The sequence below is a fragment of the Callospermophilus lateralis genome, chromosome 6, assembly GCF_048772815.1.
Source record: "Callospermophilus lateralis isolate mCalLat2 chromosome 6, mCalLat2.hap1, whole genome shotgun sequence".
Taxonomy (NCBI): domain Eukaryota; kingdom Metazoa; phylum Chordata; class Mammalia; order Rodentia; family Sciuridae; genus Callospermophilus; species Callospermophilus lateralis.
Window position 1 is genome coordinate 81,372,137 of NC_135310.1, and position 21,613 is coordinate 81,393,749.

At 37.1% G+C, this 21,613-nt stretch overlaps 1 protein-coding gene across 1 annotated transcript in view; it reads right to left on the reverse strand.

Moving 5' to 3' along the window:
* Positions 1-21,613, reverse strand: part of Sh3bgrl2 (SH3 domain binding glutamate rich protein like 2) — a 75,637-nt gene that overhangs the window by 15,683 nt on the left and 38,341 nt on the right. The window contains exon 2 of the mRNA XM_076859985.2: positions 15,830-16,015. Coding sequence (XP_076716100.1) covers positions 15,830-16,015 — 186 coding nt within the window. The remainder of the gene's footprint in view (positions 1-15,829; positions 16,016-21,613) is intronic.

Below are 21,613 nucleotides of genomic sequence, written 5' to 3' on the forward strand. Positions count from 1 at the left end.
TGCAGAATAAATAAAAAAAATCACATTCCAGAACTCAAACACACACACACTAAAATCTTCCAGAGACAGAAATCAAACAATCTACCTCTAAAAATCTGATCCAGCAGACATGAAGTCTTCCAGTCAATACCATGAATACAGAATAAGAAGTAATGCTTCTTCAGGGAACATGATTTTAATTCTAGAACTTTAGACCCAACAACATGATCCATTAAGAATGAAAATCAAATGAAGATGTTTTTAAAAAATCAGAAAGCTTACCAGGTAGAAATGCCAAGTTAACAAAGTGTTTTTTCAGAAGGTAGTCCAAGCAAACAAAAAGCAATATGAAAAAGAAAAGCTATCTTTTCACGTCTTTCCAGAGAAGCGTGTGCTGGAGGAGTGAACTGCTGAACTCTGTGAAGGGAATCCCTTGGATACTGGTGTTTGTGCCATTCTCCGCTAAGCCCGGGATTGAATAGGTTGTATACCCTCTGTGGCTGCTCACACTACTGAACAAGTCTGTAAGAAGCAGTATTTACAGAATTACACCAATATAAGATATTTATGTAAATAGTTATCACAATTACAGAAGAGAGAAGAAATAAATATCAATACTATGTATATATGTGTATTTGATCAAAATGGGAGAGAAATGAAAGAAGCTACCTCCCTTCATGTATCAAAGAAAAGTGTAAACATTCTTAATTTTAAAATCAAGGAATAGAGACATTAATAAATGAATCAGAGAATGGAAGTAACTTAGAAAACAACAAGGCAGGACTTAACTGAAGAGGGTCCATTTTGGGAAAATGGAAGGGATCACCTATAAAGAAGGCAAAGGAAGCCTGCTTTCGATTCCTGCCTTTCTGAAAACAGCCTTTCTGAACTGACATTGGTATCAACATGCCCTTATTGTTTTAACTGTTTTTCTCTTAATTCCTTATCTTTAATTATATAAGACTAAGAAAAAAAAAAAACTGCTAACAGAAAGAAACCAGCAGTTTGAATGTTAGTTCAGATGTACTACTAAACATGCACCTGGGGTGGCCTCAGACTGTCTGGATGAAAGCTTTCAATATTCACAGCACAAGTCATCATTTTTATGAAAGTCACGTCCCAGGGATTCATCACTGTAGAATATCGAGGCAAACATCTCGGTAAGGTGAAAATGGAAGATTAAACATTTATAGACAGAAGAATAAAAATTATAGTTATATGAAAGAGATAGAACTGCAAAGAATATCTAACTCAACTGTCATGCTTCTGGGCATACAGCTGATCAGTAATCAGCGACAAAGAATTTTTGTCACCTGTTCCCCACTACTTGAGTTTCCCCTTCCTAGCATCTGAGATGATGCCACATAAAAATATTTACAGTAAAACACATGATAGAGAAGATTCTCCTTGATTAGATAACTGATCTTTTAGACAGAAGGGCTTAGAGTACAGATTTTCAATTTCAGAAAAAAAGATTTCCTAAGAAAATTCTATCTGTAGAATAGATGACCTTTTAATAGAGGTGGTTTCCCAAACAAAAAGATTTCATTGTATTCACTGGATTTGCTTTTGATAAATTTGGCTTTGACCTTTATTAATAAAATGGAATGCTGCAGAGAATGTGTTTTCTAAAATAGCTTTCAATTTACTAACAGACTTCAAATCACACACAGCAAAGGCTCGGTCCTTCATGAGCAGAACCAAACAGAAGGAGTGATCTTTGTTAAGTATGTACCATATTCCTAGCATTTTGAGTACCAGTTCTAAGGTAAGAAGGTCACAGAACATGCTGAAGGTAAATGGGCACAAGGAGCTTGGGGACCAATTGAAGGCAAAGATGTCAAGAAAATTTTATGAGATAAAAGTCAATAGCAGTAAAAAGTCTAGACCTGCTGGTAATGGGGGAGGGGGAGTAATAAGCAAAGTCCTAGTTAATTAGCAGTGTAATAACAAGTACATCTGAATTGAGTTTTGAGAGAGAAATAGGTCAGAATTATTGAGATTTGGTACTCTGGATGTATGAAGTGAAAAACAAAAGGGGTGTGGGGGATTTTAGGGCTCTATTCTAAGTATCATGTGGATGATGCACCATTAACTTTTCAATAATATCTATATTGTACAGCGCATCCTCCTGGGGATGAGGATGAAAATTTAGGACTTCAGGGTTTTTCCCAGCCTACTAACTCTTAAAATAGAATTCTGTTAGCACATAATTATTGAAGACAAGCTATGAAAAGGTAAAAATTTTTTCCCCTCATTATGTTCTATTCTACTCCACTGTCAGAAGATATACTTAACTGCCATGAGAGGACGTGGGAAACTGCCGATTCAGTGTTTCTCAAATGTGACCAATGAAGAACTCTGGGAGCCTGAGGGAAATGTGAATGGATCAAGCTGAGTAGGGGTGAACTACAGAAGGTGTCGTGAGCGCTGAATAGTGTTAACGTTTTTTAAAGGGTTGGAAAACAAAATAAAACAACCAGAGAAAAATCAAAATGAAATAAGACCTAAATATGCAGAAAATTACGTGGCTCTCAAAACCTAAAATATTTATTGATTGCATGATCCCTGATCTAGAGGACTGGAAGATAATTCTGAAGCAGTCCCTGTAAATGTGAAATTCCTGTGAAGCTTCGCTTAATCTTAAAAGTTCATGAAAACGGGACATCCTGCCCTATAAACTGTGTTTATTTTGCTATGTAAAAAATATGTTTTACAATGTGCTCAATCACCAAGTCAAATGGATGTTTTGGGAAGACAGACTTTATTCTGATATTGGGCATCTCTGGACAACAAGGAACTTGACTCTGGTTATGCCATCAATATGTACAATAATCATCTAGTTTTAAATTTTCTTTCTTTTATTTCATCAAATGGCTTTTTCTTGATCTTGAAGCCAGATTCTAGAACTAATAACAATAACTCCACTTATTGGTAACCATATGTCACAAATCATTGCTGTTGACTGTCTGAGATTTTGAGGGCAAGAAGGATCGAATAGCCCAGCTGGGTGTGTTGGTATATGCCTGTATTCCCAGTGACTCAGAAGGCTGAGGCAGGAGGATCCAAATATTAGGCCAGCCTCAGCAACTTAGCAAGGCCCTGTCTTGAACGATAAAAGACTGAGAATGGAATGGAATAGGCTAAAAGGAGAATGTATTTTCTAAAATAGCTTTCAATTTTCTGTACTTCAGAACAGCTTGTTAGTAATGGACCGTCATTTCAAGTGACTGGAAATAAACTAAATAGCTCACCATAGGGGAATGAGTAGGTTAATTATAATAATCCACCCAAAGGAACTTATAAAAAATAAGTTTATAAGGACATAGGAACTATTTTTGTTAAAGAATAAAGCAGGGCACAAAATGACATATGTTCAACAGTGTGATTTTTAAAGTTGAAAACTATTTTAAGAAAAGAGAAAGTACATAGAACAGAGGTTTGCAGTCTTATTTGAAAGGTAAAACTGACTGCTGCCCCTTCTTCTCCATTCTCATTCTTCAAATTATCTCTATTTGCATATTCATTTTAGTGTTGAAAAAGTCAGAAACACTAACAATAATAATGCTAGATAACCAATTACTTAAATGTGTAAACCTTGAAGTATCTCTTTCCAACCACCTCTTGTAAGACCTTGGTTGAAGATCATTTCTCATGTTTACATTTGGGGATTTAAGAATACACACACACACACACACACACACAAAAAAAAAAAAAAAAAAAAAAAAAAACCCACACAGAAAACAGCAGAAAGACTTTTCAAAATTAAATCTCGTATCCAAATCACTAATTTGTAAAACATAATTATAGGAATAGGTTGTTCATAATTCAAAAATAAGTTGCCAAATATACTTAAAATATATGATCCCAAGACAATCTTCTCCAAAGTCTCACATAAGCACTGTAACTGGGACAACTGCAGATAGACACATTTCAGTATGCTTGGGGTGAGGTCCCAAGCCTCTGACCATTGTTAGTAGAGGCTAGCACGTCTCCTTGTCTCTCTTCATGGGAGAGGTGAAGGAGTGACATCAAAACCTACTGCTGGTCATTCACTCTTTCTGCTCCTCTTGAAAATTAGTTTAGCCCATTTCTAGCCTACTTTCAAGCCTCAATTCAGGTAGCATGTGGTAGGGGGCAGGCATAGTTAGCCCCAAACTGCTATTTAAATACAACTAGCCAACAGCTTTATTATCCTCCGACTTGGTTTACATCCTATGATTAGCCACAAATTTAATATTCTGAATTCATTTAAATACCACTTAAAAGTGTAAAAAAAGGTACTGGCAATCATTTTAAAACATTCTTAAAAGTTGCCTAATGGAAATGGTCAAAAGGTTATCTTTCTATAAAATTGTCTGTTTGTCTTTCAGATAAACTGTCCTTTCTCATTATAAGACAGGATTTTACATAATGAACTCTAACTACATCTAACCCTGCTCTATTTCCCTTCACCTTTGCCCTACGACTGAGCACTGGCATCCTTAGCTAAACCTACACTGACCTGTCTATCTGAACAGCCACTGCTTTTTCCCCCTTGATGGCTAATCCATGAATCAGTGTGTTCCCAGCAAGATCAAACTTGACTGGATTTCCATTTCTAAGTACCTCCTTTAAAAAAAGAGAAAGAAAGAATTAAAACACAAATTCAGCAAAGTTATGGGACACAAAAACAACCCCTAAGCTGACCAAAGCTGCACACCACTTCATCCCAGCATCCAGTGCCAGCATCCTGGCACTGCCACCATACCCAGGAGAAAGGCTGAAGAGGAGGCTAAAGAGATAAAGCCAAGGTGAAGGATGAATCACAGAGAAGATCTGCAAGGTTGTCTGATGAACCTGCTCCTCCAAAGCCAGAACCCAAGCCTCAAAGTGCCCCTGCAAGAAGGGAGAGACAGTACCTAAGGGGAAAAGGGAGAAATCCGACACTGACAAGGATGTGAAGAACCCTGAGGGAATGAAGATGCCCAAACTGGCCAGGCATAGAAAGCTGAAGGTGCTGCAGATGCCAAGGGAATTGTTTTATAAGTGAGTATGTAAGAGTTTCAATATTAGGTGTCCCCCAAAAGCTCATGTGCAAGACAATGCACAGTTTAGAGGTGAAATGTTTGTATTATGAGAGCCTTGACCCAATCAGTGAATTATTCCCCTGAAGGAATGAACTGGCTGGTGACTGCAGGCAGGTCGGGTGTGACTGGAGGAGGCAGGTTCCTGGGGGAGTATCACTGGAGTATATATTTTATTCCTGGGGAGTGGAGTCAGTGTCTCTCCCGCCCCGCCACCTTTCTCCCCTTCCCTTATGATGTCCTGAGCTGCTTTCACCACCACTCTTCGGCTATGACCTTCCCGCCTTATCTGGAGCCCTGAAGAATGGAGTCGGCCTTCTATGGACTGAGACCTCTGAAGCTGTGAGCCCCTAAATAAACTTTTCCTCCTCTGAAATTGTTAGGTCTTTACACAGCAGTGAAAAGGATGACAAAAACAGTGTATATCTGATGACTGTATGGTTTGAAACACTATTTTTTATCAAGTTTTATAAAAATAAAGATTTTTTTAAAGATATGTTGTTAGTACACAGAACACTTCATTGTTGTTTTGGGGAAAAGGAGCATGTATCAGCAGTAGAATATCTCCAAAGCTGGATTGCTGTCAGGGAAACACCTTTCCCTGATCTTTTTGAGAGACTTCCTCTTGGCTCCCAGAAGGAGGGATTAACTGATGGCACACACAGCCACCTTAGGACAAAAGTCCTGTGGTGTAGAAAAACTAAATTTATCTTTATGTCCTCCTGTTCATCTCTGCCATGGGCATAGACTTAACTCCCCTAAACCCCAAGACCTGCTGAGATCTGACTCCCAACAATAAGTTTTACAATATGTCAAGGAATCTGGAGATAGTGTCCCTCAAAGAGGAACAGTTACTTTTCTCAACTGTGGCTCTTTGGACTGATAATTCTGACATTTTCATTTCATTTCCTGAAAGTCAGGGTCGGCTCATGAAAAGTTGTTAAACATGTTAAATGTGAAATGTCAACTGTGTCTCTAAACCTGCCCTACTCAGAGCATCACATGAAGACTTCATTGGGTTTATAGTGAATTTCTGATTTTGGTAGTCTACCCAAGAAGGGAGTTTGGAGGTTGTAGTACTGTCAGCTCATGTCCTGCCTGAAATACATGACTGTTTATGAAAACTGTTTTTAATAAAGCTGAATACAGTATGGCTTGAGGAAAAAAACCTACAGGACACAAAATGAACTAAAAAAAATTAGTTGTGTTTCTAATACATTAATAGTGATTGACTAGAAAAGGAAATTTAAAAAAAATTATTTATAAGAACATCAAAAGAATAAAATATTTAGTAATAAACTTAACTATATACCAAGAACTACAAATCATGCTAAAAGAAATAAAGGAAGACATAATAAATGGATACCCATCTTAATGGACTGAAAAACTTAATGCTTTGGGGGTTTTTGTTTGTTTATTTAGATTTGAGATGTCATCTCGCTATGATAGCCCAGACTGGTTTCAAACTCATGAGCTCAAGTGATCCTCCCACCTCAGCCTCCCAAATAACTGTGAATATAGCCATGTCCCATTATACCCAATAAACATTCAACACTGTTAAAATGTCAATATCACCCATAGCAATCTACTGATTCGATGTAATTCCTATTAAAATACCAAGAGCATTTATTTGCAGAAATGAAACAAAGTCCTGTCAAGGAACTCCAAATAGCCAAAACATCTGGAAAAAGTACAAAGTTGAAGAACTCATACTTCCTTCCTGATATTGAAATATATCACACTGCTTCGTAATCAAAATAGTGTGATATTGACAAAAAGACAAAAAATATAAACTAATAGTATAGAGAGGCTCAAAACAAACCTTTGTGTATATGGTCTAATGATAGCAAGCATGACGAGACCACTCAATGGGAAAAGGACAAGTTTCTTAAATGATATTGGAAAACTGGATATTCGCACACAAAAGAATGAAACTGGACTCAAAATGTGTTAAAGACCTAAACCTATGACCTGAAACTTCAAAACTTTTAGAAGACAACACATGGGAAAAGCTTATCATGGATTTGGCATATGACAACAAAAGCACAGGCAACAAAAGCAAAAATAGATAAATGGAGTATATCAAACTTGAAAAAACTTTTGTTCATCAAAGGATACAGTCAACAAAGTAAAAACACAGGAACAGGGGAAAATATCTCCAAGTCAAATACCTGAAAAGTGATTACTATCTAATGAGAATATAAGAAAGAATCACTATAGCCTAGCAACAAAAAAGTCAAATAACTGGACTAAAATAAGGGAACAGGACTTGAAAAAATATTTTCCCACAGATAAAATATAAATGACTGCCAAGCACAGTTATGCACACCTGTAATTCCAGCTTGGGAGGCTGAGGGAGAGGATCACTGGTTCAAAGCCAGCCTCACCTAAAGCAAGGTGCTAAGCAACTCATTGAGATCCTGTCTCTAAATAAAATACAAAATAGGGCTGGGGATGTGGTTCAGTGGTCGAGTGCCCCTGAGTTCAATCCCTGGTACCAAAATAAATAAATAAATATGACTAACAAACATATTAAAAAGATATTCAATATCACTAATCATCAGAGATATGCAAATAAAAAACACAATGAGATATCACTTCACACACAATAGACTGACTACCACAAGAACTTAACCAAACAAAGCAGAAAATATCAGGTGTGAGTGAGGATGGAGAAGCTGGAACTTTAGTGTACTCCTGGTGAGACTATAAAATATTGCAAGAGCCATGGAAAATGGTTTGGCTGTTCCTTAAAAAATTAAAAGTAGAACTACCGTATGATCTAGGAACCCTGCTCTGACATATAGATCAAACGGAATTTAAAATCTGCACACCCATGTTCATAGCAGCACTATTCACAACAGCCAGGAGATGGAAGCAACCCAAATGTCTGCTAATGGATGAATGGATGAAACAGCCTTAAAAGGAAGCCTTACAAGGAAGTCTTATCAAAGCCATGACATGGATAAACCTTGAGAATATCATGCTAAGTGAAAGAAGACAGTCATGAAGGGTCAAACACTGTGCAATTCCACTTATATGAATGAGGTGTCTAGAGTAGTCAAATTCTTAGAAATAGAAAGAATGGTGGTGGCCAGGGGCTGGGAAGGATGCTGAGGGGAGTTGTTTAATGGATACAGAGTTTCAATTCTGTAAGATAAAAAGTTCTGGGGGTTTGTTTCACACCCATGTGAATTAAATTTAATACTACTGAACTGTACTTTTAAAATGGCTAAGATTTTTACGATACATGTTTTTTACTAAAATAAAAGTTTCTAATAATAAAAAAAAGAAAAATATATTTAAAAATCCAAATCATCTGCTTGCTAAACAGAAAGGGAAAAAAGGGATAAAGGAGAATAAATATTTTCCCTTGGTATATATGGATTTCATTTCTAGTACATTCCACACATGCCAGTTCTATAGAAAGAAAAAAGAATTAGAACCTTGAACATGAGGACCCAAGCTTTCTAAAATCTAAACCACACTCTAAAACTCATCAGAAAGCCTAGGGGTTGGGACGTTTATCTTTAGAACCCATCACCAGATTTGCAGAGAAAAATCCTGCTCACAGCAGAACATTCCAGGGAATCAGCAATAACAACATGGTGGTGCCAGTTCTGGTTCTTGAATGCAAATGAACTAGAAAGGTCACTGGCAACTTAAGGGGAAAGGAGTCCATGGAGGCAGAGTGAGGAGAGGACAGAACCCACATTAAAGCTGGAGAACCAGTTTAGGAAACAGGAAGGATTTGTTGTTTTGAGTAGCCAAGAACACACTCAGGCCATACCCAGTTGCAGCTGTGTAAGGTCACCAGACACAGCAATGGCCTGGCCCCATCACCCCTGGATACTCACTGCCACAAACAGACTCCAACTGAACCTGTTTCTTCATCATTCTCTCAGTGTTCAAAATCTGGGTGGGAGGAACTGATAGTCAGCTAGGGAACTTCCATTCAGCTTAAATTCCTCCCAACAGAAAGGATAGTCTAATGCTAAATGTGAGAGGAAAGTCCACTGACCACATTGGCCACCCTTACTCCATGTACCATATGCTTAGTTCATTCAGTATGAAATAGAGTAATAAATTTCTGGTCAATTCAGGGTATAGAAGAATGGGCAGACTCTCTGGATCCTGTCACTTGGGATGTGATAGGTTTCTACAGGTTAACCAACCACATGAGACCACTCATAAACCATCCTTGGGTAAAGCAAGGTGCACAGGAGCAGGTGGATAAATGAGGTCTAGTGCTGGTTGCCCTCTAATGCTTTGTCAGGGTCATATTTACTTGATGTGGATAAAAGCAGACATTGTCTTCAACAGGCCTGCCAGAACAGAGTATGATGACAGGACACACTCCAGCAGTTGCTGTCGTCACTACCCTGGGAGCAAAACCACTGGAGCAGAGAAGATGCCATTTATCTTACACAGTTTAATCAATATGATAACCTCTAGCCAGCTCCCAGGCAGTCTACCTGAAACAACCTCCCCGGACTCCACAGGGCAAGACACAGAAGTCATAAAGAAGTAAAAATAAGGAGAATGAAGTTAACATGACTTCACAACATTAAACTCTTTTATTCATTCAATATATTCCCCTTTTCAAGGGGCTCTGAAGACTTTGCTTTTAATGATAAAGCAAGGATGTCAAGGCCTCCTTTCTCTCAAACAGTCAACATAACAAAAGATTTAAAAAACAGAAACTTCATTATTTGGATAAAGTTGGAGACATCTACAGCCCTGAACCATGACATACATGGGCAGTGGGTGGACATAAAAAATGGCTAGGAATACAAATAACCCTGAGTGTTAATAGCCTAAACTCACCAATCAAAAGACATAGGCTAGCTGATTGGGTCAAAAAATAAGACCCAACAATATGCTGCCTCCAAGAGACTCATCTCATAGAAAAAGACATTCACAGATTGAAGGTGAAGGGTTGGGAAAAATCATACCACTCACATGGACTGCAGAAACAAGCAGGGATTTCCATCCTCATATCAAATAAAGTAGACTTCAAACTAAAGTCAATCAAAAAGGATAAAGAAGGATACTACATACTGCTCAAGGGAACCATACACCAACAAGACTTAACAATTATAAATATACATCCCCCAAACAATGGAGCATCTATGTTCATCAAACAATCTCCTCGAAAGTTCAAGAGTCAAATTGACCACAATACAATGATTTTGGATAATTTTAACACATCTCTTTCACCACTGGATAGATCTTCCAAACAAAAGCTGAACAAAGAAACTACAGAACTCAATAACACATATAGAATATTTCATCCTTCAACAAGTGAATACACTTTCTTCTCAGCAGCACATGGATCTTTCTCTAAAATAGGCCATATATTATGCCACAAAGCAAATCTTAACAAATAAAAAAGGAGTAGAGATACTACCCGGCATTCTATCAGATCACAATGGAATGAAATTAGAAATCAACGATAAAATAAAAAGTAAAAACTATCCCAACACCTGGAGACTAAATAATATGCTACTGAATGAACAATGGGTTGCAAAAGACATCAAGGAGGAGATTAAAAAATTCTTAGAGGTAAATGAGAACACTGACACAACATATTGAAATCTCTGGGACATTATGAAGGCAGTACTAAGAGGAAAGTACATTGCATGGAGTTCATTCCTTAAAAGAAGAAAAAGTCAACAAAGAAATGACGTAACACTACATCTCAAAGCCCTAGAAAAAGAGAACAAATCAAAAAGCAGTAGGACACAGGAAATAATTAAAATCAGAGCTGAAATCAATGAAATTGAAACAAAAAAACAATTGAAAAAAATGACAAAACAAAAAGTTAGTTCTTCGAAAAAATAAATAAAATTGACAAACCCTTAGCCATGCTAACAAAGAGAAGCAGAGGGAAAACTCAAATCACTAACATATGGGATGAAAAAGGAAATATCACATCAGACACTACAGAAATACATAAGATAATTAGAAATTATTTTGAAAACTTGTATTCTAATAAAATAGAGAATATGGAAGGCATTGACATTTCTAGAGGCATATGAGTTGCCCAAATTGAATCAGGATGATATACAAAATTTGAACAGATCAATTTCAAGCAAGAAAATAGAAGATGCAATCAGAAGCCTACCAACGAAGAAAAGCTCAGGACCAGATGGATACACAGCTGAGTTCTACAAGGCCTATAAAGAAGAACTAATACCTACATTCTACAAATTATTTTGTGAAATAGAAAAAGAGGGAGCACTTATAAACTCATAATTCTATGAGGCCAATATCACCCTGATTCCAAAACCAGGCAAAAACACATAAAAGAAAGAAAACTTCAGACCAATATCTCTAATGAACATAGATGCAAAAATTTCTCAATAAAATTCTGGCAATTGAATACAAAAACATATAAAAAAGATAGTGCACCACAATCAAGTGAGGTTCATCCCAGGAATACAAGGTTGGTTCAACACATGAAAATCAATAAATGTAATTCATCACATCAATATACTTAAAAGATAAGAATCAAATGATCATCTTAAATGATGCAGAATAAAGCATTTGACAAAATACAACACCCATACATGTTCAAAACACTAGAAAAACTAGGGATAACAGGAATGTATCTCAACATTATAAAAGCTATCTATGCTAAGCCCCAGGCCAACATCATTCTAAAGGAGAAAAATTGAAAGCATTCCCTCTAAAAACTGGAACAAGACAGGGACGTCCTCTTTCACCATTTCTATTTAACATAGTTCTTGAAACACTGGCCAGAGCAATTAGACAGATGAAAGAAATTAAAGGGATACGAATAGATAAAGAAGAACTCAAATTATTTACTATACCTAGAAGACTCAAAAAAATTCCACCAGAAAACTTTGAGAACTAGTAAATAAATTCAGCAAAGTAGCAAGATACAAAATCAACACCCACAAATCAAAGGCAATTCTGTATATCAGTAACAAATCCTCTGAAAAGGAAATGAGGAAAACTACCCAATTTACAATAGCCTCGAATAAAAAAAAAATATTTGGGAATCAACCTAACAAAAAGGTGAAAGACATCTGCAATGAAAACTACAGAATGTTAAATAAAGAAATTAAAGAAAGATCTCTCTTGTTCTTGGATAGGCAGAATTAATATTGTCAAAATGACCATACCACCAAAAGCAGTATACAGATTTAATGCAATCCCAATTAAAATCTCAATGACATTACTCATAGAAGTGGAAAAAGCAATCATGAAATTCATCTGGAAAAATAAGAGATCCAGAATAGCTAAAGCAATCTTTAGCAGGAAGAGTGAAGCAGGTGGCATCACTAGACCAGACCTTAAACTATACTACAGAGCAATAGAAACAAAAACAGCATGGTATTGGCACCAAAATAGACTGATAGATCAGTGGACAGAATAAAGGACACAGAGACTAACCCACAAAACTACAGTTATCTTATATTAGACAAAGATGCCAAAAACATACATTAGAAAAAAAACTTCTGCAACAAATGGTGCTGAGAAATCTAGAAATCCATATTCAACAAAATGAAATTAAGTCTCTATCCCTCATAATGCACAAAACTCAACTCAAAGTGGATCAAAGCCCAGGAATTAAACCAGAGACACTGTGCCTATCAGAAGAAAAAGTAAGCCCAAATCTCCATCATGTCAGATTAGACCCCAACTTCATTAATAAGACTCCTATAGCACAAGAATTAAAATCAAGAATCAATAAACGGATAGATTCAAACTAAAAAGCTACTTCTTGGCAAAAGAAACAATCTGTGTGGTGAATAGAGAGGCTACATCTTAGGAGCAAATTTTTACCACTCGCACATCAGATAGAGCACTAATCTCCAGGATATATAAAGAACTCAAAAAGCTAAACACACACACACACACACACACACAAAAAAAAAAAAAAAACCAAAATAATAAATGAGCCAAATAACTGAAATGCAAATCAAAACTACTCTGCGGTTTCATATTATTCTAGCAAGAATGGCAGCTATTAAGAACACAGACAACAATAAGTGTTGGTGAGGATGTGGGGAAAAAGGCACACTCATACATTGCTGATGGAACTGCAAATTAGTGCAGCCAATATGGAAAGCAGTATGAAGATTCCTTGGAAATCGGGGAATGGAACCACCATTTGACCCAGCTATCCCTCTCCTCAGTCTATACCCAAATGACTTAAAACAGCATACTACAAGGAAACAGCCACATCAATGTTTATAGCAGCACAATTCACAATAACTAAACTGTGAAACCAACCTAGATGCCCTTCAATAGATGAATGGCTAAAAAAATGTGGCACATATACACAATGGAATATTACTCAGCAATAAAAGAGAATAAAATCATGGAATTTGGAGGTAAATGGATGAAGTTACAGAAGATAATGCTAAGTGAAGTTAGCCAATCCACCCCCCAAAAAATAAATGCTGAATGTTTTCTTTGATATAAAGAGGCTGATTCATAGTGGGATAATGAGAAGAAGCATGGGAGAAACAGACAAACTCTAGATAGGGCAGAGGGGTAGGAGGGGAAGGGAGGGGGTATGGGATTATAATTCATGATGGAATGTGATGATCATTATTATCCAAAGTACGCGTATGAAGACACGAATTGGTGTGAATACCAGAGATATGAAAAATTGTGCTCTATATGTGTAATAAGAACTGTAATGCATTCTGCTGTCATATATAAATAAAAAGATTATTAGTTGTTAAAAAAATAAAATAAAGTAAAAAAATAAAAATAAACAAATGAGTGAAAGGAAGACCAGTAGACGAAAGAGAATAGTGGGAGGGAGGAGGGAAAAGAAAGAAGAGGCACTGAGGACTGAAATGGAGTGAATTAAAACCATATATGTATGATTTTGTCAAAATGAACCCAACAATTATGTATAACATAATGCACTAATAAAAGCAAAAAAAAAAAAAGACTAAAAAACAAGGGGGCGGGGAATGACATAAAAATTAAATGAAAGAATTAAGAGTTAAAGAAGAAGCAAAAAATCAAAGAGGGAGATAATAGGGAAAAAAACAGATTAGAAAATTATATGAAAAATCTAACGCCCAAATTAAAAGGCACTCAAGACAAAGGCAACAGGGAAAAACTAGGGAGAAGTGTTTCAGAGAAAACAATACAAGAACATATTTAATAATACAATCATACAATTTCTTGGTTATAAAGTCACACTGAGCACTCACCACAATGAATGCAAAATAGTGTACAAGACAGTAATTTACCAAAAAATTTTGAGTACATACCTAAGAAGAGACCTTAAAACTTTATATGGAAGAGACTGACCCAAACATATAAAAGATCAAGGAAAACAGCATTAGACATTTCACTTGCAGCTCTGGAAAGCAGATGATAATGAAGCAACAGCATTTAAATTCTTTCAACCTAGAATTCTACACCCAGAAAGTACCCGCACACTACAAAAGGCACAGAGGTATTTTCGTACCTGTCCTAGGGAGAGAAAATTGCTTGATTTTTGTTTTAAGCTTTCTAGCGCTACTTGATTTTTAGTTTTATTTTCAACTGTTTCCTCACTTTGGTCTACAAGCATAATAGTATGCTCTATTCTCTGCAGTCATGCATGAATAGTACACACCTTGGTTATAATACACTTCACCCAGTAAAATATGAGATAAAATATGTGATATTAAAAAACCCACAAAATAATAACCTTTATTTTCATATTATAATGTATTATAAGAAGGACTTTCGAAACAGTGACAAGACATCCTTGGAGGTAAGACAGATACTACGTTCCTTTGCTTAAAGATGAGAAACAGGCTTAAAAAGATAAGTAAATTTCCAAAGGTATCTTGGCCAATGTAAGGCAGTACCAGGACCAGTTATATGCCTAGTCCACATTCAGGGTTCTCCTCACACATCTACAGCTAAGAAAGCTGTGCAGTCTATTCATGGCTTTACTTTCCAACTTCTTATTCTGAGTAAGCCCTGGGGAAAGGCAACTGCTTCCTCTGAAGTCACTAAAGCACACTATCATCCCTTACTCCATCCTAAAGACAACCCCGCTATTTATGGTCTCAAGTACCTCAGCACTGCAGCTCCTTCTCCTTCTCCTTCTCCAGGTCTCATCAAAAGAACTATGGTCCCAAAATAAACACCTACCTATGTACTTAAAGCTACAGCAAAAGGCAAATCCTAACCTACTCGTTAGAAAGAAGTTCATCAAATTTTTTTTTTAACAAAAGGACTAAGAAGGTAGATAGATAATTAAACAAAATTATCTTCACCATCTTAAATGGTACTTATAGCAGAAAGACACCTAATAGGTTTTAGAAGTTCATAGGAATCCCTCTGGTTCATAATCATAAAAAATGGAACTCTGGGTTATAATGTTTTCAGTAGTTATTTATACCACAGAGGGATAAAGATTCAAAAATAATTCCCTCTTCTACTCTGCCCCACCAAATGTATTAATTGAAAGATAAGCTTCATTTAGAACGTAACAAGTACACATACACACATTTTCCCTTCCCATCCCCTCTTTCAAAGCAGAGAGAAACAGGAAGACAGACAGAGACTCACACCCAAGACACCACACAACCGCTCACATGCACACACTGAATGTGATGCTGGATTCATATGCCCTCCAGCTTTCCCTCATTGGATTATGGCCCTGAGTGAAGAGGTCACAGTCTTCACTGTAAAAAAAAAAAAAAAAAAAAAAAAAAAAACCCAGCTGCACTCTAGCTGATGTGCTATGAGTAAAAAAAATGAAATGATATGGTAACAGTCCAGCCACTTACTCCACAGTATCGGTCGCCATTAAATATCTGAGGTGGCAGCGGGTTGCCCTGAGCAGGCTTCTTCTCTGGGGGGATGTTTTTGTACATCCATTGCCTCTGTTCTTCTGACATTGTAATATCCACCTCTTCAAACTCTATCTTGTTGGCTTCCAGAAATCTAACCACATCCTGCTGCTTCTTCTTTATCTAGAGAGAAGACAAACAAAAGAGGAGAAATGCTCATCTGAAACAATAAATGTTTCCAAACTGAAACATGACAATGAGATTCAATTTCTCATTGTCAGAGGTAACCGATGCAAAAAAGAGGTGGTTTTTGAAAGAGATGTCCTGCGCTGTCTGCACACTGGACATCCAGTGCAGGACTACAGAGGTCCTTCCGTAGAGACTTCTCTACCTGGACTTCCCAGAACGCTTCCCAGACTCCATCAGATTGCCCAGAAGGAACAGACGTGAGGGGAGAGAGTGACAGCTCTCCACAGACAATGACCTCTTCCCATCTCACCCCCACCCCACAAGTAGTTGACATTTACAGTCACTAAAGCTCTGCTGCCCAAAACTATTTGAAAACTGTGGGTACCACATCTGAGAAACCAACATTTCATTGATTGATGAGAGCAGCATTTCTATTCCCCTTAGCAGCCGCTTTCAGACATTTCACAGCTATAACCACTGCCATGAGAGAATCCGTTCATCAGTTCACAAGAGGAAAATGTTCTCCGCTTCCAAGGTGAGAGGAAACCAGGAGCACCATCTTCCTGTGAACAGTTTCTTAACCCTCTCATTCTTCTTATCCTTCACTTTTCCTTCTTTGGTCACTAGGGGTCAGGTGTGCTCCTGAGGAGCTGTGGACACATCTACAGATATGCCAAATGTTAATCCACTTTCTAAAGAAGCTAAGGGTCTGTATTAACTAATACAGATGGGATGACAATATTCAGTGTCTTATACAGGCATGTAAAACACAATAAAACAAGATTGCCTTTTCTAAGTGATTATGAAGAATCTGCATAAAGGACAAACTTAGGGATGAAGAAAATTTTACAAGGCCAGGGCAAAGAACCATTTTGAGAGATCAAGCAGTTAGAAAGACCTCTCATCAGAGAAAATAAAATGCTGACAAAATAAGCTCTTGCACACAGTTATCTCCATCCTACCCAAACACCCCCACAAAAATGTGTTACATGCTATGTGCAAAGAGCATTTGTTCACTGGGTTGAAGTTCATGAATGACTAACAAGATGGTGTAGTTAGTTCGGACACAAATAAAATGCTGGAAAAATAGGTCAACTTCAAGTTCAGTGATATTGTAAGATGAGAGAATTATGTCACAATTATAAATACAAATTTATAAAAGTGATCTGAATTTCTTGAATACAGACTTTTCTCATTTCTGAAATGCTTACTTTCTCGCCTCACTGATACACAGTTTCAGAAATGCGATTATATTATTTGAAACTTCAACTGGCCTAAAAGCATCATTTATTCCTACTTAATTTCCCCTTAAAAGCCTACTAGATAGATTTTATTGTTCCTGTTATATAGATGAGGAAACTTAAGTCAAAGTGGTTACTTATTCTGATCAACAACTAGAGCATATTCTTGTGAAAACAATCATGTCATTTTCCTGCTTAAAATATTGCTAAAGATTCTCCATTACCCCTGGGTATATAAATTCCGCGTTAACTCAGTTTTTCATCACTGTGACTAAAACACCCAACAAGAATAACTTGGAAGAGGAAAGACTACTAGCTCATGATTTCATATGTGTCAGTCCACAGTTGACTGGCTTCATTGCTTTGGGCCTGAGTGAGGCAGAATGTCATGGCGGAAGGGCATGGTGGAAGAAAGGTACTCAGATCATGGAACCAGGAAGCAGAAAGAAAGAGGAAGGAAACAGAGACAAGACAGTGCCAAGGGCATTCCTCCAGTGACCTACTTCCTCCAATCATGCCCCACCTGTCTGTAGTTTTCACCAAATCACCTAGTCTGTTCAGCTGCCAAAGGATTAATCCATTGATGAGGTCAGAGCCCTAACCCAAAGCCCCACCCCTGAACACTGCAGCATTGGGGACCAGGCCTTCAACAGAGCTTCCAGGAGACATTCCAGATCCAAACCATAACAATGCCTTCTTAGCATACTATGATATCCGATATTCTTTGTGATCCAGTTTGTTTATAAAGCAAGTTATATGCATTTGTTCAGGAAATCATAAAACAAACAGTGACCTATAATGCTACTACTAGGCAACCACTGTCAAAATTTAGAGAAATGAACTTAAACTTTCTGCTCCTGAGAGCTCCATATCTCCAACACATTTTAACTATTTATGATAGTAATAAAAAAATCAAGATACATAATAAAACCGTGGTTTTCCAAATAAAGTACATACAGATAACATTGTCTTTACCCTAAATTGTGGCCACTTTAAAATTCATATATTCTCATTACTAGGATACAGAAAAGACAACACGGCTTCCTTACTTTCCTACCCCACCCTAAACACACTGATACAAACTTGGCACACACCAGACACATCTGTTGATGCAATCCCTGTGGTACAACTGATCTTTCCTTTCACAGGATCACACTTGGTAAAACAGACTGTGTCTTGCTCCTTTCATTCAATAACATGTCATAAATACTTTCTCTAGACACTGACTTTTTTAAAAGCATAATTTTAATATCTGCCTGAAAATCCCATCATGTACATATACAGCTAACTACTACTCTATTGTTGGATATTTAGTATACTTGTAACTTATATAGTGGACATCTTATTCTATTCAAGCTGTTATAATGAAATACCAGACCGTGTGGCATATAAACAAATTTATTCCTCACAGTTCTGGAGGCTTAGAGATCCAAGATCAAGATGCTTCAGAATTGGAGTCTGGTTAGGGCCCATTTCCTGGTTCTCAGATGGAAGCTTTCTGCCATGTCCTCATGAGGTGAAAAGATCAAGTTACTTTTCTGGAGCCTAATCCCCTTCCAACAGCACACCTCCTAATGTCATTGCACTGGAGCTTAGGTTTAAACATATGAATTCTGGGGAGACACAAACATTAGACTATGGCAACACTGTTATAAATTTGACTCTCTCTCTCTCTCTCTCTCTCTTTACACTACTTGATGTCAAAGCTCTATGAATGAAACCTAGGTGTCAAACAGCAGAGACATTTTTCAGGTTCCTGATAGACCCATGCAAGACTCTGAACAAGGCCAAATTCATTTACACCTCCATCAGTGGTGTCTGAAAGTGTTTATATCTCAACACCTCTCCCTCCTTGGAGCCAGTATCTTAAAACTCTGTGTGAAAATTAATCATAGAATGTTAAAATTAAAATATATCCTTAACACTATCATGTTGCAGCATACTTCCCTACTAACAATAGTGATGACAGAGTGCTATAAAGAGCAAAATATACGTAATAATGTCTCTATTTTAAAAGAGAAAGCAGGAGAGGTGTGATTGGTTTGTATTTCAGAGGTATCACTTTAATACAGTGCTACTTTAAAAGAAAAAGGGAGAAGCTCTGTATGTATTGTTAACATTGTTATGAAAAGATCTGCAAGCTATATGTAGGTAAAAAAGAAAATGGAGAGAATTATCTATATATTAGGCTCACTTTATAGAAAAAATGGAAAACTGGACATATTTATTGCTTATATTCACAGCTTAAGAAAATTTTTGATTGTCATGTGAGAAATTAACAAAAAGGGACAGGGAAGTAAAAACTGGCTAGAAGAGGAGACAAAATGGGAAAAAGAGCTTTATTTAAATTTTTTAACATTATAAATGTGCTAATATTCAAAATATTTAATAGAAAGAATGCATTTTGAGAGAAAGAGGTAGACATACAGACCAGTAGTACCCTAGCTTCATATGGAGAACAACCAGGAGGGGAGTGGTCCATGGCACAGAGATGCTGTGTTTCCTATAAACCAAGTGCTCAGATTGTGACAAGAGGCACAATCTGAAGCCTTTTGTAAGCCATTGATCCCTTACTCTTTCATGAAAAGCTAAATGAGTAAAAAGAAGAAATAGGAACTTGGGCTATAGCTCAGTAGCAAGTGCTTCCCTATCATGTATGAAGCACTGAGTTTAATCCTTAGCACCGCATAAAAATAAATAAAATAAAGGCACACTGTCCATCTACAACTACCAAAAAAAAGAAGAAGAAGAAATGGAAGAAAAAAGAAAAAAACTAAGACCCATATAAGGTAGCTAATACTATAGCAAATTACCCACTATACAAACTGGAAAAAAATTTAAGCCAGAAAAGGAAGTTTCCCGGTGGATGTTTGTGGCCTTAGCATCAGGAAAGAATATGAGTCACACCATTACCGGTTGTTTTTAAGATCTGCAGAGGTGACTGTTGCCTAAAACACTGGGATCCAAGCTTTCCAGGCAGAGATGGTTTAGAGCTCATGGCCTGAAGGGTGGATCCCAGGTGACAAAAAGGCTTCCCATGTAGCAATAGGAAGCCACCAGGGGCACCTCATGTGCTGGGCATGATCCCAGAGTCTAAATATCAATACCATGCACAATCATTTCCTTCACACAATGAGTTTTATTCTCTCCATGTTTCAGCTTTTCTGAAATGTAATGCAACTTACAATTAATATTTTAAAAACCTACGGAGCAAATGAAGGAACAGTAAATTGTGGGACAACAATCTCTGACTCATCTGTGTCAACTTATCCATGGGTGGAAGGTACCTATAAGTCCCATGTTTGTTTTTATTTAAATACACTTATTAGCCAAGGCCGACAGTTGCTATTTACCCAGTAACCAATTTCCCTTTCTTAATAAAAGAAGTTTGCTTTGTTAGGAGAGCAATGTGTTCAATTACAAAAACCTGTTTACACAAATGCTTCTGTAGGTAGAAGTGATTTCATGATATAGTTTTGGCCAAGGAGATGTAAGGCAAACTGTCCTTGGGAAGACTCCACTTCAAGATAAAGTCTCCTTTTGCCCTCAGCCTTCTCTTTCCTTGTTTGTGGAAAAAAAAAAAATGGAGAAAATTTGGAGTACATTTGCAACGATATATGTTTATGTTTTTTAAAGGTTCTTGAAGGTCATGAAGAAAATTAACAAAAAAGGGTCAGAGAAGTAGGAAGACACAGTATCTGGAGGTACAGAAACTATTTCACAAGGTGAAAACAAATGCCAAGATTAAGCAGGAAGCAGGAATCCAGGTCCTTGAAAACATTTCACAGCTGCCACCCCAGTCTTCTCTTGCACAGCCTACTCTAAACTTTTCTATGTCAGACAAACCAACCCCTAACAAGGTAAGCCACTCTTTATCCAGTTTCCTATAGTTTGCACCCAAGTGTAATACCACCTGATAAAATTCTCAACTGCTACTTCGAATATCTTTAGAAATACTGTGTTATCAGGAAGATTTCTAAATAAAAGCTATTACCACACAGTAGAGCCTGGAAACAAAAACTGCAAGACATAAATTAAAAATAAGTGAGTGACAGCAAAAGAAACAATCAGTGGGGTGAATAGAGAGCCTACAGAATGGGAGCAAATCTTTACCTCAAGCACATCAGAGAACTAATCTCTAGGATATATAAAGCACTCAAAAAACTTTTTTTTTTTTAAACACGTTTCTGCCATGCGACCAGTGCTGGCTTCATAAAAGAAGGTTCGATGCATAAAAAATTGCTAGTGAGTTTTAAAATTAAAGAGACAGACTCTCATTCACCTTTATTTCCTAGCTCCCAGCCAGCTTCTCCTAGCTCCCACCTCCAGCCACCTAATGCGGTGGCGAAGT